Source organism: Oncorhynchus keta, chromosome 23, assembly GCF_023373465.1.
Source record: "Oncorhynchus keta strain PuntledgeMale-10-30-2019 chromosome 23, Oket_V2, whole genome shotgun sequence".
Classification (NCBI taxonomy): domain Eukaryota; kingdom Metazoa; phylum Chordata; class Actinopteri; order Salmoniformes; family Salmonidae; genus Oncorhynchus; species Oncorhynchus keta.
In genome coordinates, this window is record NC_068443.1 from 46,418,812 (window position 1) to 46,435,587 (window position 16,776).

General features: G+C 40.8%; 1 protein-coding gene across 1 annotated transcript in view; it reads right to left on the reverse strand.

Annotated features, from left to right (window-relative positions):
• The window catches only part of myo10 (myosin X), a 221,272-nt gene that overhangs the window by 165,186 nt on the left and 39,310 nt on the right, over positions 1–16,776 (reverse strand). Inside the window, exon 2 of the mRNA XM_052477336.1 lies at positions 9,536–9,634. Coding sequence (XP_052333296.1) covers positions 9,536–9,634 — 99 coding nt within the window. The remainder of the gene's footprint in view (positions 1–9,535; positions 9,635–16,776) is intronic.

Here is a 16,776-nt window from a genome sequence, read left to right on the forward strand (position 1 = left end):
TCTCTATTAAACTAAAAAAAACTACTTTGGGTGAGGACTACTGAACTTATTTTCTGCAGCAAAGGTAACTCTGGGTTGTTTCCGGTGGCGGTCCTCATGTGAGCCAGTTTCATCAACAAGCTCCAGCTGAACAACGTCTGCTCCAAGAGCAGTTTCGCCAATGTTCAGTGAACAACAGGTGTCACTGCATTTGTGTTACCCAGGTAATATGAACAGGTGGCCGGCGGAGACCAATCTCCTCTTTTTAGAATAAGGCTAAAAAGTAACAAAATGTAGTGAAAGTCAAGGGCTCTTGAATATTTTCTGAATGCACTGTATAATCTCAGATATAAATCAATTTCCTATTTTATATATATATATATATAGGCTACATATAGGCTTATATATATATATATATAGGAAGTTATGAGACAATGAATTCCCACGAAATGGTGTGAGAAAGCGCATATATATAGATCACCAGTAGTAGCCTATATTTACTGTTAATTCCCATAATTTCTAATCTACAATGTTTGTTTGGTTACAGTCATTTCTGTTAATGCATTCAATGTATTATCAGGGCCTAAAATGTACTTTTTGTTGAATTACCATTCAAAATATTTTCTCCAGCTAAAATTGCACAAAAAAAACAAACAAACACATGAGCATGCTTTGTAATGTTTCAAAAACAAACATGTATTACTAATAAGAAATAATGTATTGTTTAATATAGGATTTTTTTGTGACCTGAGCCTTTTAACTAGAATATCAAGATGAGACAAACATTTTCACCTGGCCCTTTAAGGGCGGGAAGTTACCGTGGTAACGCTACTGGAGCGTCATGTCCCTGTGAGAGTGAGAGTCTGACTAATAGCTGTATTGTCTTCTCTATCAGCTGAAACTCAAACATAGTATGTGAACCAAAACATGTAAATAGCCAAGAAAGACAAGGACAAAGTCCCACTTCAGTAGACTTTCATTTCAAGTAAATTAGACCAACTTATGCCTGTGCACAGCACTTCTAAAAATGAATCGTTCACTCAGCTCTCTACATGCGCACAGCCCCTTGCCAGGCACTGTTGCACCTCGAGGTGAGATGGGATTTGTAGTTTGTTGACTTTACCAGCTTTTAAACAAAATGGCAGAAATACTTTGAAAACATCTACTGCAGCATTTACTTTGCTATAAATTAGATTTGTATTCACAAATGCGAGTGAAATTGTCACACTGTGGAGCCCTGACCACCCGCCACGGTGGCTGGTGAAACGGACATCTTACCCACCAATGCCAAAATCGACCCGCAGGTGGCAGGTGTTTATTTGATTGTATTATTATTATTACAGTCATATACATTTCTCATTGTCGGACATTTATGTTGAAGATCTCACAACCCATGCTGCACTTGTGAGAATTATATTGTCAATTTGAAATCAAATATAATTCTGTTGGTCACACATGGTTAGCAGATGTTATTGCGAGTGCAGAGTAATGCTTGTGCATCTAGTTCCGACAGTGCAGCAATATCTATCAAGTAATCTAACAATTCCACAACAACTACCTAATACACACACATCTAAGTAAAGGAATGGAATAAGAATATATACATATAAATATATGGATGAGCAATGACAGAGCGGCATAGGCAAGATGCCATAGATGATATAAAAAAAATGTTATATACAGTATATATGAGATGAGTAATGCAAGATATGTAAACATTATTAATGTGCCATTATTAAAGTGACTAGTGATCCATTTATTAAAGTGGCCAATGATTTCGAGTCTGTATGTAGGCAGCAGCCTCTCTGAGTTAGTGATGACTGTTTAACAGTCTGTTGGCCTTGAGATAGAAGCTGTTTTTCAGTCTCTCTGTCCCAGCTTTGATGCACCTGTACTGACCTAACCTTCTGGATGGTAGCGGGGTGAACAGGCAGTGGCTCGGGTGGTTGTTGTCATTGATTACTTTTTTGGCCTTCCTGTGAAATCGGGTGGTGTAGGTGTCCTGGAGGGCAGGTCATTTTTCCCTTGTGATGTGTTGTGCAGACTGCACCACCCTCTGGAGAGCCTTGCGGTTGTGGGCGGAGCAGTTGCCGTACCAGGCGGCGATACAGCCCGACAGGATGCTTTCAATGGAGCATCTGTAAAAGTTTGAAAGTGTTTTTAGGTGACAAGCCAAATTTCTTCGGCCTCCTGATGTTGAAGAGGCGCTGTTGTGCCTTCTTCACCACACTGTCTGTGTGGGTGGACCATTTCAGTTTGTCCGTGATGTGTACGCGGAGGAACTTAAAACTTTCCACCTTCTCCACTGCTGTCCCATTGATGTTGATAGAGGGGTGCTCCCTATGCTGTTTCCTGAAGTCCATGATCATCTCCTTTGTTTTGTTGACGTTGGTTGAGATGTTATTTTCCTGACACCACACTCCGAGTGCTCTCACCTCCTCCCTGTAATAATATATAATATATGCCATTTAGCTGACGCTTTTATCCAAAGCGACTTACAGTCATGTGTGCATACATTCTACGTATGGGTGGTCCCAGGAATCAAACCCACTACCCTGGCATTACAAGCGCCATGCTCTACCAACTGAGCCACTGAGCCTGTAGGCTGTCTCATTGTTGTTGGTAATCAAGCCAACTACTGTTGTGTCATCTGCAAACTTGATGATTGAGTTGGAGGCGTGCATGGCCATGTAGTCAAAAATTGGAAACAGGAAGTACAGGAGGGGGCTGAGCACGCATCCTTGTGGGGTCCCAGTGTTGAGGATCAGCGAAGTGAAGATGTTGTTTTCTACATTCACCACCTGGGGGCGGACTGTCAGGAAGTCCAGGACCCAATTGCACAGGGCGGCGTTGGGACCCAGGTCCTAAAGCTTAATGATGATCTTGGAGGGTACTATGGTGTTGAACGCTGAGCTATAGTCAATGAACAGCATTCTTACATAGGTATTCCTCTTGTCCAGATAGGATAGGGCAGTGTGTAGTGTGATGGCGATTGCATTGTCTGTGGACCTATTGGGGCTGTAAGCAAATTGAAGTGGGTCTAGGGTGAAACGTAAGGTGGAGGTGATATGTTTCTTGACTAGTCTCTCAAAGCACTTCAAGATGACAGAAGTGAGTGCTACGGGGTGATAGTTCAGAAAATGTATTCATTGTCTTTTGTTTGAAACGCTCCTGTCAATGTTGAGTTAGGAAATAACCTGATTATGCATATAGAAGTAGGAGTAGTTGGCTTCCTGAGTTTCGCAGTGCTAGCTGTGCCATTGGAGATCCTGGTTCAAGTCCAGGCTCTGTCGCAGCCGGCCGTGACCGGGTTAGGGGAGGGTTTGGCTGGCAGGGATGTTCTTGTCCCATCGCACACTAGCAACTCCTGTGGCGCGCAATGCATGCTGACACGGTCGCCAGGTGTACAGTGTTTCCTCAGACACATTGGTGCAGCTGGCTTCCGGGTGAAGTGGGCATTAGAGCTGCTCGGCTTGGCAGGGATGTGTTTCGGTGGACGCACGGCTCTAGACCGTCATCTCTCCCGTTCGGGAGTTGCAGCGATGGGACAAGACTGTAACTACCAATTGGATACCACAAAATTGGGGAGAAAAAGGGGTAAAAAAAAGTGCAAATGTAGGCCTGTAAATATGCCAATTTGGCGATATCTGATAATATTTCTCATTGTCTTAATTCACCACCACTAATAAGCTGTGGAGCTTCTCAAAGTATATTTTCTTCACCTCAAACAGCAAGTAAATGAAGACTGTTTTTATAATCTACTGAGAATCACAATAATTCCTCAAAGTATTTGAACAATATTTCCAGCTCTCTCCATTTCAATAACTACTCCGCAGTCTGAAAATGTAATATCTGATCCAGTGGAAACGTCCTAAAATACCTGATTATTTCTTATCCCTTGCACAAATAGCCTACAGCTGGTGCGGGAATATTGCAGATTAACCACAGACAATGATCTTGAGATACAAGACTATTATAAATTAAAAATCTGCACATGAAAATCATAACTGGCACTCAGATCGGTAGAAAAGGTAAGATAAATTGGCACTCCAAATGGAAAAGGTTGCCGGCCACTGGCTGGTGGAGCCTATTACCGGAAACTTCAGGAGCATAACGGCAGAATCTGTGAAGGACAGCAGCAGTGGGAGGAAGGTCAAGAACAGGTTTTTTTTTCTGGTTAGGCTATCTTGATATCTGGCTCTCTTGAGTCATTTGTATCTTAATTATTTAATGCAACAGCCGGATTAAAGCATCAGACAAATGTAGTACTTATAGCCTAGTTGATTTTCTTAAAAAAATATATGGAAAAAATACACGTTTTTAAAATTTCGACCAATCGAAGAAACGACTTCTCGTGGTCGCCAAATTTTTTTTTGTTGGTGTTGTCGGGGACAGCCCTAGTAGAAATGCAGGAAATTAGCTTTAGATGCCCAAAACAATTGTGAGGGACCCACCGTCAGGTTATGTCCCTCCCTCTTCTAAAGTTGTGCCCCTGTGTTATACACCAGTACAATATCCTTTACAACTCTGTTCCATGATTAAAAAAAACAGACATAAAAAAAAGTTCCCTTTACACTGCATCTCTTACACAAACAATACCCATTCAGGTACCTGTATGTATACAGTGTTAGGAAGGCATTTCTTACATGGAATAACAACTCAATATCATAAACATTTCCTCTGTAAAACAGACAATGGCAATATAATTGACCTAAATCATATACCCCAGCAGAGTGCCTGTGACATCTTTACATGATATCTACCAACTAAACCGCTCTATGTGTGAGTCAACCTGACAGCAGTGAGACACCTTAAGCCCTTAAAGGGATTGACCGTGAAACACTGCTTTGTGCTGAGCCAAAACGGATTTAAAACCTAACAACACATATTGCGCACAAGCCAAGACACTTCTGACTGGTTAATGGCCTTGAGGTCATTGTCGGATAGACCATTTTTAATCCTTTACTACAGTAAGCTAAAACAGGATCGCACAGTGTTTCTTGGTAGTCTTCAATAACACAGAAATACGAGCCTTTGGTCATTAATATGGTCGAATCCGGAAACTATCATTTCGAAAACAAAACGTTTATTATTTCAGTGAAATACGGAACCGTTCGGTATTTTATCTAACGGGGGGCTTCCCTAAGTCTAAATATTCTTGTTACATTGCACAACCTTCAATGTTATGTCATAATTACATAAAATTCTGGCAAATTAGTTCGCAATGGGCCAGTTCCTCTTTAGTGTCCTAAGTTTTCATAACTGTGACCTTAATTGCCTACAGCTTACTGTCTGTAAGCTGTTAGTGTCTTAACGACCGTTCCACAGGTGCACGTTCATTATTTTTTTATGGTTCATTGAACAAGCATGGGAAACAGTGTTTAAACCCTTTACAATGAAAATCTGTGAAGTTATTTGGATTTTTACAAATTATCTTTAAAAGACAGGGTCCTGAAAAAGGGATGGTTCATACTTAATGAGTATATACTACATACTATATAATATTAGTTTATTTTAGTATACTGTAAACTAACGATATCGTTTCAGTTGAGCGTACTAGAGCTTTGCCTGTCTATAGGAAGTTGATGCTCTTGCTATGTAACCTCTTGCTAGCTTGTTAGCATAAAACATTACTAGCTATTACTAGCTTTGTAAATTCAATCTTGAGTGCCAGAGCATGCTCTGGGCGTTTGTAAATCCAGAGCGTTGTCAGATTGTCCATTTGAAAACTCAGAGCATTACACTCTCGGAGCCTTCAGAGCACACACTAGACACTCTGGCCGAGGAGTAGCGCTGATCCGAGCGATCAACAGCAGTCAAGCACCCATGCTAACTGGCTAACGTTGGCTAGCTATTTCCACACAAATGAGAGAACACCTCTCACTCTGACCATTTTACTCTCCCTAGCAGAGCTGGTTAGGCTGTTTTCATGTTATCTAGAAGATTGGTGACTGTAACTGTGCTGCGGGCAACAATTGAATTACTCTTTATTTTGCAGACATTTACTGACACTGACCATATTCAGCGGGTGTTGAACATTCGTAAATTCATCAGTTATTATGTGCGAGAAATTGGAGTAGATTAGCCAGAATTAACAATGCCCATTGAAACACACAAGGACTATACCACTTAGCTAAGAATTATGTGAATAATCAAGTCAATAAATGTTTGGTAGCAGATAGTAAATATACTGTCTGGCAAGTTTAATGTATTAGTAGCCAACTAACATAAGGTAACTAGCTAACATACCGGTAGATACTGCTGTAATGCTATGCGGTTCGTAAGGATAGCATAGCTGACAAAATAATCTGTAACCTAACTTATTTGAAAAGTAATAACTTTATTACATTGCTCAACATTTTCTAATTAGTTAAAGCAATTCATTTAGTAATTAGTTAAAGCAATGAATTTGTATCTATTCTCGTCGGACTTTGACTGCTTATTTTCTGACATCTTCTTCAACTCTGAAAACCACGCCCAGTTTCTGGAGAATTGCATTATGGGCCCTAAAATCACGGAAATAGTGTCTACTGCTTGTATACTTTGTATTTTGGCAAATTTAGTACAACATCCGGGAACTTTTGGCATACTAACTATATCCTTACTATGACCAATAAGCATACTATATACTCAATTTGCCTCACAAACAGTACGGTTAGTATAAGTATTCAAACTTAGCTTAATAAGACTAAAACTATACCTAAAATATCTGACAAAATGAACACTGGTTTAAAGGGGAAGCTCGGGATTTGGAAAGAAAACATCTGGGAGATTATGAGGAAATGATCAGAAGATAGATAGGAGTTACATAGTTCAGAATACACAAGATCAAGCAGACACAAAACCACAGTTTATTTTTAAAGTAGTCTTTCATTGACAAGATATAACTGAATTATTGATGCTCAGAGCTGGAATCACATCAGGTGGCTCCCACAACATGTGAACAGTATCAGGGGAAAAAATGGGATTGATAGACCTAACAACTAGAAATGGGATTGATAGACCTAACAACTAGAAATGGGATTGATAGACCTAACAACTAGAAATGGGATTGATAGACCTAACAACTAGAAATGGGATTGATAGACCTAACAACTAGAAATGGGATTGTTAGACCTAACAACTAGAAATGGGATTGATAGACCTAACAACTAGAAATGGGATTGTTAGACCTAACAACTAGAAATGGGATTGATAGACCTAACAACTAGAAATGGGATTGATAGACCTAACAACTAGAAATGGGATTGTTAGACCTAACAACTAGAAATGGGATTGATAGACCTAACAACTAGAAATGGGATTGTTAGACCTAACAACTAGAAATGGGATTGATAGACCTAACAACTAGAAATGGGATTGATAGACCTAACAACTAGAAATGGGATTGATAGACCTAACAACTAGAAATGGGATTGATAGACCTAACAACTAGAAATGGGATTGATAGACCTAACAACTAGAAATGGGATTGATAGACCTAACAACTAGAAATGGGATTGATAGACCTAACAACTAGAAATGGGATTGATAGACCTAACAACTAGAAATGGGATTGATAGACCTAACAACTAGAAATGGGATTGATAGACCTAACAACTAGAAATGGGATTGATAGACCTAACAACTAGAAATGGGATTGATAGACCTAACAACTAGAAATGGGATTGATAGACCTAACAACTAGAAATGGGATTGATAGACCTAACAACTAGAAATGGGATTGATAGACCTAACAACTAGAAATGGGATTGATAGACCTAACAACTAGAAATGGGCAGATGTTTTAGTGGTGGCAGGTATGGTCACGGGACGTTTCCAAGTGTCCCTAAACCACTCCAAAGTGGCATATGGAAGTAAATTAGATAATTCCAGTGATATAACATATTTGCAATGCCTAAATGCTATTTGTTCAGTATAAAAACACAATTTCTACCATATTAACCTCACTTAAACAGCTCCAACAATCTTCTTACGTTCAGCCATTCATCAGTCGTTTGTGTAAGTGTGTATGTTGAGTGTCCTTCACTAAAGTGTGCTGAAAGTCAGTTGTTAATTTGTTTACTGTGAAATAGCATTGTATCTGGTTAAACACAATATTTTCCAAAAGTTTACTAAGGGTTGGTAACGGGGTGATTGGTTGACTATTTGAGCCAGTAAATGGTGCTTTGCTATTCTGGGGTAGCGGAATGACTTTTGCTTCCCTCTAGACCTCAGGGCACACACTTTCCTGTAGGCTTAGATTGAAGAGATGGCAAAAAGGAGTGGTAAATATTGTGGCAATGTTAGCCAGTTGAGCTAAAGCCTGCATGTCTTGGGCTAGTAACCGAAAGGTTGCTGGATCGAATCCCCGAGCTGACAAGGTAAAAATCTGTTGTTCTGCCCCATGAGCAAGGCAGTTAACCCACTGTTCCCCGGTCGCCGATGATGTGGATGTCAAATAAGGCAGCCACCCGCACCTCTCTGATTTAGAGGGTTAAATGCGGAAGACACATTTCAGTTGGATGCATTCAGTTGTACAACAGACTAGGCATTCCCCTTTCCCTTTCTTGAGGTTTCAGTCAAGGTGAATCCTCACACAAGCATGGTTCACCACCCACCTCCATTACGGTGGCTAAATTCATCGACAGGACTGTGTAAACGTGAGTGTTAGTTGTCTGTCAGGGCTGTGTCAACTTCAGTGGCATCAATGCTCTCTTTCTAAGGTGTTGTGAGCAACTGACCTCTAGGGAGTTAAACCCAGCAGCCTAAATAACAAACCCAACAGTGTTTTGAGTTGTGGGTAAGTGTAACCAAAAGTACACACCAAAACACAGTGGTGTTCAAAGTGACCTTACAGAGTGTTTAATAAGCAGTAAACCAGGCATTTCAAGAGCCTGTCCCACAGCGTTTTATGGGTGTATCGCTACCAGTATGCTCTTCCTTGTATGCTGGTTGCCTCCTCTGTAGTGCTCCTCATCAAACCATTTCTAGAAGTTGATGACCACTTGCTTCAAAAGCAAACACAACAGTATTGTAAGAAAAACACTCTTCCAAGTAACCTATATTGAGTTGTATAGGCATAGTAGTGTCCAGCCTTTATTTGAGTCCTTTCCAGGACCATCCTCTTTAGAGAAATCATGCTTTATATGTTGCAACAATAAAAAAGGTTTATTTCCGGTCTGAATATTCCTTAAGCATAGTTGATCATTTTGGCCTTAGAATTTCAAATTCCATTGAAGTTAATTAGATTTTTGCGCTATGACCCCTAAACGAGCTACAAACCTGTCGATCCCTTGTTTTCACAATATATGGATCAAAGCATTAAAAAAAATGGCATCTTTTCCTTTTTCCCCAAGGCCTGCTGTCCTGTGTTTCTAACATGCTATGTATATTGCCTATGTTGTGCTGCCAGATAATGCAGGCAAGGTTGGGAAAATGGGGATCCAACCAATAAGCACAGAACTGGCAGCCCCAAAAGTAGGTAAGCACCACCTTGAGGAGTTGCCAGATTTTTATTGTAACTCACTTGGGTGAATATATATATATTTTTTTAAGGGGAGTGTTATGGTCTTACCTGTCCATATTCAGTAGCGAAAACGACCACGCCTCCAGAGCACGAGGAAACAGTGCTGGGGAGGTACTGTTCTTCCTCGCGTAACCACACACGGGCGCCCTGTATAAAGAGACAAATAGTCACCATTGAGACTAGCGTGTCTTTTTCAAGGGAGCACTGCATATACAATTTCATAGAACAAAAAAAATGAATACAATAGAATAAAGTCAAATACAATACAACACAAATTGCACAAATAACTAAACCTGTAAATTCAAATTGCCATAAGTAAGGTTCCTAAACGTGTAATGAATATTATCAAATGACATAATCTTGCAGAACTCAACACCACAGACCACAATATCAAACAATCAAAAAAATATAGCAAAAAAACTAACTTCCCAGGATAACAATAAAATCACACTGGTCTTTGTTTTGTCACCTCAGATATACAGTACAAGTCAACAGTTTGGACACACTCATTCAAGGGTTTTTCTTTATTTATACCATATTCTACATTGTAGAATAATAGAGTGGTCCTTCTGTAGCTCAGTTGGTAGAGCATGGCGCTTGTAACGCCAGGGTAGTGGGTTCGTTTCCCGGGACCACCCATACGTAGAATGTATGCACACATGACTGTAAGTCGCTTTGGATAAAAGCGTCTGCTAAATGGCATATATTATTATTATTATAGAGAAGACATCAAAACTATGAAATAACACTTGAGATTTGAGATTCTTCAAAGTAGCCACCCATTGCCTTGATGACAGTGACTTTCAACGTGGCACTGTCATAGGATGACAGCTTTTCAGCAAGTCAGTTTGGAAAATGTCTGCCCTGCTAGAGCTGCCTCGGGCAAAATGTGAGTGCTGTTATTGTGAAGTGGAAAAATCTAGGACTTTGGCGATGTCATCTATAAAATAGCCTCCAACACCCTACTCAACCAATTGGATGCAGTCTATCACAGTGCCATCCGTTTTGTCACCAAAGCCCCATATACTACCCACCATTTTGACCTGTACGCTCTCGTTGGTTGGCCCTCGCTTCATACTCGTCGCCAAACCCACTGGCTACAGGTCATCTACAATTCTTTGCTAGGTAAAGCCCTGACTTATCTCAGCTCACTGGTCACCATAGCAGCACCCACTCATAGCACTCGCTCCAGCAGGTATATCGCACTGGTCACCCCCAAAGCCAATTCCTCCTTTGGTCGCCTTTCCTTCCAGTTCTCTGCTGCCAATGACTGGAACGAACTGAAAAAATCACTGAAACTGGAGACTCATATCTCCCTCACTAGCTTTAAGCACCAGCTGTCGGAGCAGCTTACAGATCACTGCACCTGTACATAGCCCATCTGTAAACAGCCCATATATCTACCTCATCCCCATACTGTATTTATTTATTTATCTTGCTCCTTTGCACCCCAGTATCTCTACTTGCACATTCATCTTCTGTACATCTGCCATTCGAGTGTTTAATTGCTATATTGTAATTACTTCGCCACCATGGCCTATTAATTCCCTTATCTTACCTCATTTGCACTCACTTTTCTTTTTTTTCTACTGTATTATTGACGGTATGTTTTGTTTATTCCATGTGTAACTCTGTGCTGTTGTATGTGTCGAATTGCTATGCTTTATCTTGGCAAGCTCGCAGTTGCAAAATGAGAACTTGATCTCAAATAGCCTACCTGGCTAAATAAAGGTTTACATTTTTTTTAATAAACATGCGCCAAATAGAACCGGTGTAGTAGACCTTACTGAGAAATTCTTACTTAAAAGCCCTTTACCAACAATGCAGTTCAAGAAATCAAGAAATAGAGTTAAGAAAATATTTACAAATAAACTAAAGTAACATTTTTTAAATAAAAGTAACACAATAAAATAACAATAACGAGGCTACATAGAGGGGGTAGAACCGATTCAATGTGCGGGGTACAGGTTAGTCGAGGCAATTTCTACATGTAGGTAGGGGTAAACTATGCATATATACTATGCATAGATAATAAAGAGTGAGAAGAAGCATGGTAAAAACAAAATCAATGTAAAGTGTCCACTTGATTAATTGTTCAGCAGTCTTATGGGGGTTCAGTGACTTTAGGTGGCTTAATAATTTCTTTCAACAATAAAATATGATTTACCAACATTTCTGAAAATGGATACGATGCATTCAGAAAGTATTCACACCCCTTGACTATTTCCACATTTCCACGTTTTGTAACATTACAGCCTCACTCTAAAATGAATTCAATAAATAAAAAAATCCTCATCAATCTACACACAACACCCCATAATGACAAAGCAAAACCTGGTTTGGAGAAAGTTTTTGCAAATGTATTAAATAAAAAAAAAACAGAAATAGCTTATTTACATAAATATTCATACCCTTTGGTATGATACACGAAATTGAGCTCAAGTGCATCCTGTTTCCATCGATCATCCTTGAGATGTTTCTACAACTTGATTGGAGTCCACCTTTGGTAAATTCAATTGATTGGACATGACTTGGAAAGGCACACACCTGTCTATATAAGGTCCCACAGTTGACAGTGCATGTCAGAGCAAAAAGTCATGAGGTCAAAGGAGCTCTGAGACAGGATTGTGTTGACAACAACAACAACAAAACACAGTGGCCTCCATCTTAAATGGAAAAAGTTTGGAAAACAACAAACATTTTCCTAGAGCTGACCAAACTGAGCAATCGGGGGAGAAGTGCTTTGGTCAGGGAAGTGACCAAGAACCCGATGGTCACTCTGACAGAGCTCCAGAGTTCCTCTGTGGAGATGAGAGAACCTTCAAGAAGGACAACCATCTCTGCAGCACTCCATTAATCAGGCCTTTATGGTAGAGCGGCCAGACGGAAGCCACTCTTCAGTAAAAGGCACATGACAGCCCACTTGGAGTTTGCCAAAAGGCACCTAAAGGACTCTCAGACGACGAGAAACAAGATTCTGTGGTCTGATGAAACCAAGATTGGACTCTTTGGCCTGAATGTCTCGAGGAAATCTGGCACCATCCCTACGGTGAAGCATGGTGGTGGCAGCATTATGCTGTGGGGGTGTTTTTCAGTGACAGGAACTGGGAGACTAGTCAAGATTGAGAAAAAGATTAATGGAGCAAAGTACAGAAATAGCCTTGATGAAAATCTGCTCCAGAGTGCTCAGGACCTCGGACTGGGGCAAAGGTTCACCTTCCAAAAGGACAAGGATTCTCTAAGCACACAGCCAAGACAACGCAGGAGTGGCTTTGGGACAAGTCTCTGAATGTCCTTAAGTGGCCCAGCCAGAGCCCGGAATTGAACCCGATCAAACATCTCTGGAGAGACCTGAAAATAGCTGTGCAGTAACATTCCACTTCCAATCTGACATAGCTTGAGAGGATCTGCAGAGAAGAATGGGAGAAACTCCCCAAATACAAGTGTGCTTGAGACTTGAGGCTGTAACCGCTGCTAAAGGTGCCTCAACAAAGTACTCTGTAAAGGGTCTGAATACTTATGTAAATGTTATATTTCTGTATATAGCATTTTGGAATGAAACTCTTACACACTGCAGCTTTGAACTTCTGAACCCCCTTACACGGAATGCTCATTATCAAAAACTCCTATGTATGTCAAAGCGGCTGATGACTAATCGCTTTTGACAGGCAGCTGCATAGCGTTGACCTTTCCCTTAGCCAATAGGGTCACAGCAGTCAGGAACTAGGAAACGTATTACGGATTCAGGTTACAGGAGGTTTATACCTGGGGCACACTTTAGCACACTCAGGAGAGCTGTAAACATGGTGGTATATTGAGGCCTTTAACATTTGTGACTAGGGGGCAGTATTTTCATTTTTGGAAAAATAACGTTCCCGTAGTAAACAGGATATTTTGTCAGGACAAGATGCTAGAATATGCATATAATTGACAGCTTTGGATAGAAAACACTCTACAGTTTCCAAAACTGTAAAAATATTGTCTGTGAGTATAACAGAGCTGATATTGCAGGCGAAAGCCTGAGAAAAATCCAATCCGGAAGTGCCTCATGTTTTGAAAGCGCTGCGTTCCAATGCGTCCCTATTGAGCAGTGAATGAGCTATCAACCAGATTACTTTTCCTCCATATTCCCCAAGGTGTCTACAGCATTGTGACGTAGTTTTATGCATTTATGTTGAAGAATTCCCGTAAGTGGCTACATTGCGCAACTGGTCACCTGATGGCTCCCAGAGTGATTCTCGCGTAAAATACAGAGGTAGCCATTATTCCAATCGGTCCTACTGAAAAACCAATTGTCCCGGTGGATATATTATCGAATAGATATTTGAAAAACACCTTGAGGATTGATTATAAACAACGTTTGCCATGTTTCTGTCAATATTATGGAGCTAATTTGGAATATTTTTCGGCATTTTCGTGACTGCAATTCCCGGGCGATTTCTCAGCAAAACGTGAAGAACAAACGGAGCTATTTCGCCTACAAAAATAATATTTTTGGAAAAAAGGAACATTGGCTATCTAACTGGGAGTCTCGTGAGTGAAAACATCCGAAGCTCATCAAAGGTAGACGATTTAATTTGATTGCTTTTCTGATTTCCATGACCAAGTTACCTGCTGCTAGCTGGACAAAATGCTATGCTAGGCTATCGATAAACTTACACAAATGCTTGTCTAACTTTGGCTGTAAAGCATATTTTGAAAATCTGAGATGACAAGGTGATTAACAAAAGGCTAAGCTGTGTCTCAATATATTTCACTTGTGATTTTCATGAATAGGAATATTTTCTAGGAATATTTATGTCTGTTGCGTTATGCTAATTAGTGTCAGTCGATGATTGAGCTCCCTCATGCGGGATGGGGAGTCACTAGAGGTTAATGAGCGTGGACGATTGAGGTGGAACACAACTTCTGAAGAGGCTTCTATTTAATGTGACCTAGAGGTTTTGTACTTTTGTTGTTGTTGTGAATGTTCACATCTTTACAGCTGGATAATTACTAATTACTCAAGTTGTTTTTGTTCTCCGTGAGCCTAACTTGGAACTGGCAACCCACTGGACATACGTTTTTACTGGGTGTATATGAACAGAAGTAAAAGTGTGTCGAATATTACTGTTCTCAAATGTATAATTCCAGCTGATCGGAGGTCTCTTTAGCTATTCACCTCCTGATGCCAAAGTTACACTTGGGATATGGAAAACTGATCCCAGATAAGAGCTTATAGAGGCAATCCCTGCCAAGAGCGATCTATTGCCCTCACTTTGACTATCAGACAAAGAGTTTCACTTTGCACATAATATGACCCCTATCAGTCAGGCAGTCAATAATCTCATATCTTTGAATTAAATGAAAGTGAATGGATGTCGTTCTTTTTTTCTTCTGTTTTTAGCTCAAGCCATCCTCTAGCAGTTCCCCCCTGCCCATGAAGAGAGGAGCTTTGTACCAAACCAAATAACCAGGAGGCCTCCGGGGATGCCTCTTAAACGCATAGCCACATGTGTGCAGTACTCATTAGTGTGACCGGCCAATGTTAATGAGAAAAACATACTGTGCTATTTGAAGAATGGTTTGGCAAGGGCCATGGGGTCCCCTTATTGAACCGGGCCAATGATTGACCTCTGACCCCTGACCCATAAGCCCTACACCTGACTGACCTGGATGACTTGCTGAGTTCTGTCTGAAGCGGCACCTGACTGAGAAGAGATGCAAGGAAGAGAGAGATAGAGAGGGGTTCCAACTGTTACCCCTTCACATATTTTTGGACTTCATGTGACATACACAAAATAATCAAAATTGGTGAAGTGAAATATATATGTATTCACACCAGTTGCTATGAAGCTCCTAAATAAGATTTGGTGCAACCAATTACCCTCAGAAGTCACATAATTAGTTAAATAAAGTCCACCTGTTTAAGTGCCACATGATCTGTCACAGCATATATACATACACCTGTTCTGAAAGGCCCCAGAGTCTGCAATACCACCAAGCAAGGGGCACCGCACCACCAAGCTAGCGGCACTATGAAGACCAAGGAGCTCTCCAAACAGGGCAGGGACAAAGTTGTGGACAACTATACATCAGGGTTGGGTTATAAAAAAAATAGCAGAAACTTTGAATATCCCACAGAGCACCATTAAATCCATTATAAAAAATGGACAGAATATGGCACCACAACAAACCTGCCAAGAGAGGGCCACCCACCAAAACTCACAGACCAGGCAAGGAGGGCACTAATCAGATAGACAACAATGAGACCAAAGATAACCCTGAAGGAGCTGAAAAGCTCCACAGCGGAGATTGGGGAGCTGTCCATAGGAACACTTTAAGCCGTACACTCCACAGAGCTGGGCTTTACGAAAGAGTGGCCAGAAAAAAAGCCATTGCTTAATGAAAAAAAGAAGCAAACACGTTTGGTGTTCACCAAAAGGCATGTGGGAGTCTCCCCAAACATATGGAAGAAGGTACTCTGGTCAGATGAGACTAAAATGTAGCTTTTTGGCCATCAAGTAAAACGCTATGTCTGGCGCCAACCCAACACCTCTCATCACCCCAAGAACACCACCCCCACAGTGAAGCATGGTGGTGGCAGCATCATGCTGTGGGGATGTTTTTAATCGGCAGGGACTGGGAAACTGGTCGGAATTGAAGGAATGATGGATGGCGCTAAATACAGGTAAATTCTTAAGGGAAACCTGTTTCAGTCTTCCATTGATTTGAGACTGGGACAGAGGTTCACCTTCCAGCAGGACAATGGCCCTAAGCATTCTGCTAAAGAAACACTTGGTTGTTTAAGGGGAAACATGTAAATGTCTTGGAATGGCCTAATCAAAGCCCAGACCTGAATCCAATTGAGAATGACTTAAAGATTGCTGTACACCAGCGGAACCCATCCAACTTGATGGAGCTGGAGCAGTGTTGGAGCAGTTTTCACAATTTAAAAAACATGTTGCGTAAATCAAATGATACTACCCCCACAAAATATATTTTTAATTCCAGGTTGTAACAAAATAGGAAAAATGCCAAGGGGGTGAATACTTTCACAAGCCACTGTAGACTGATCAGGTGAATCCAGGATAAAGTTATGATTCGTTATTAATGTCACTTGTTAAATCCACTTCAATCCATGTAGGTGCAGGGGAGGAGACAGATAAAATCAGGATTTTTAAGCCTTGAGACAATTGAGAGTTGCCTTTTTGAACAGGGTATGGTTGTAGGTGCCAGGGGCACCGGTTTGTGTCAAGAATTGCAACACTGCTGGGTTTTTCACACTCAACAGTTTTGCCATGTGTATC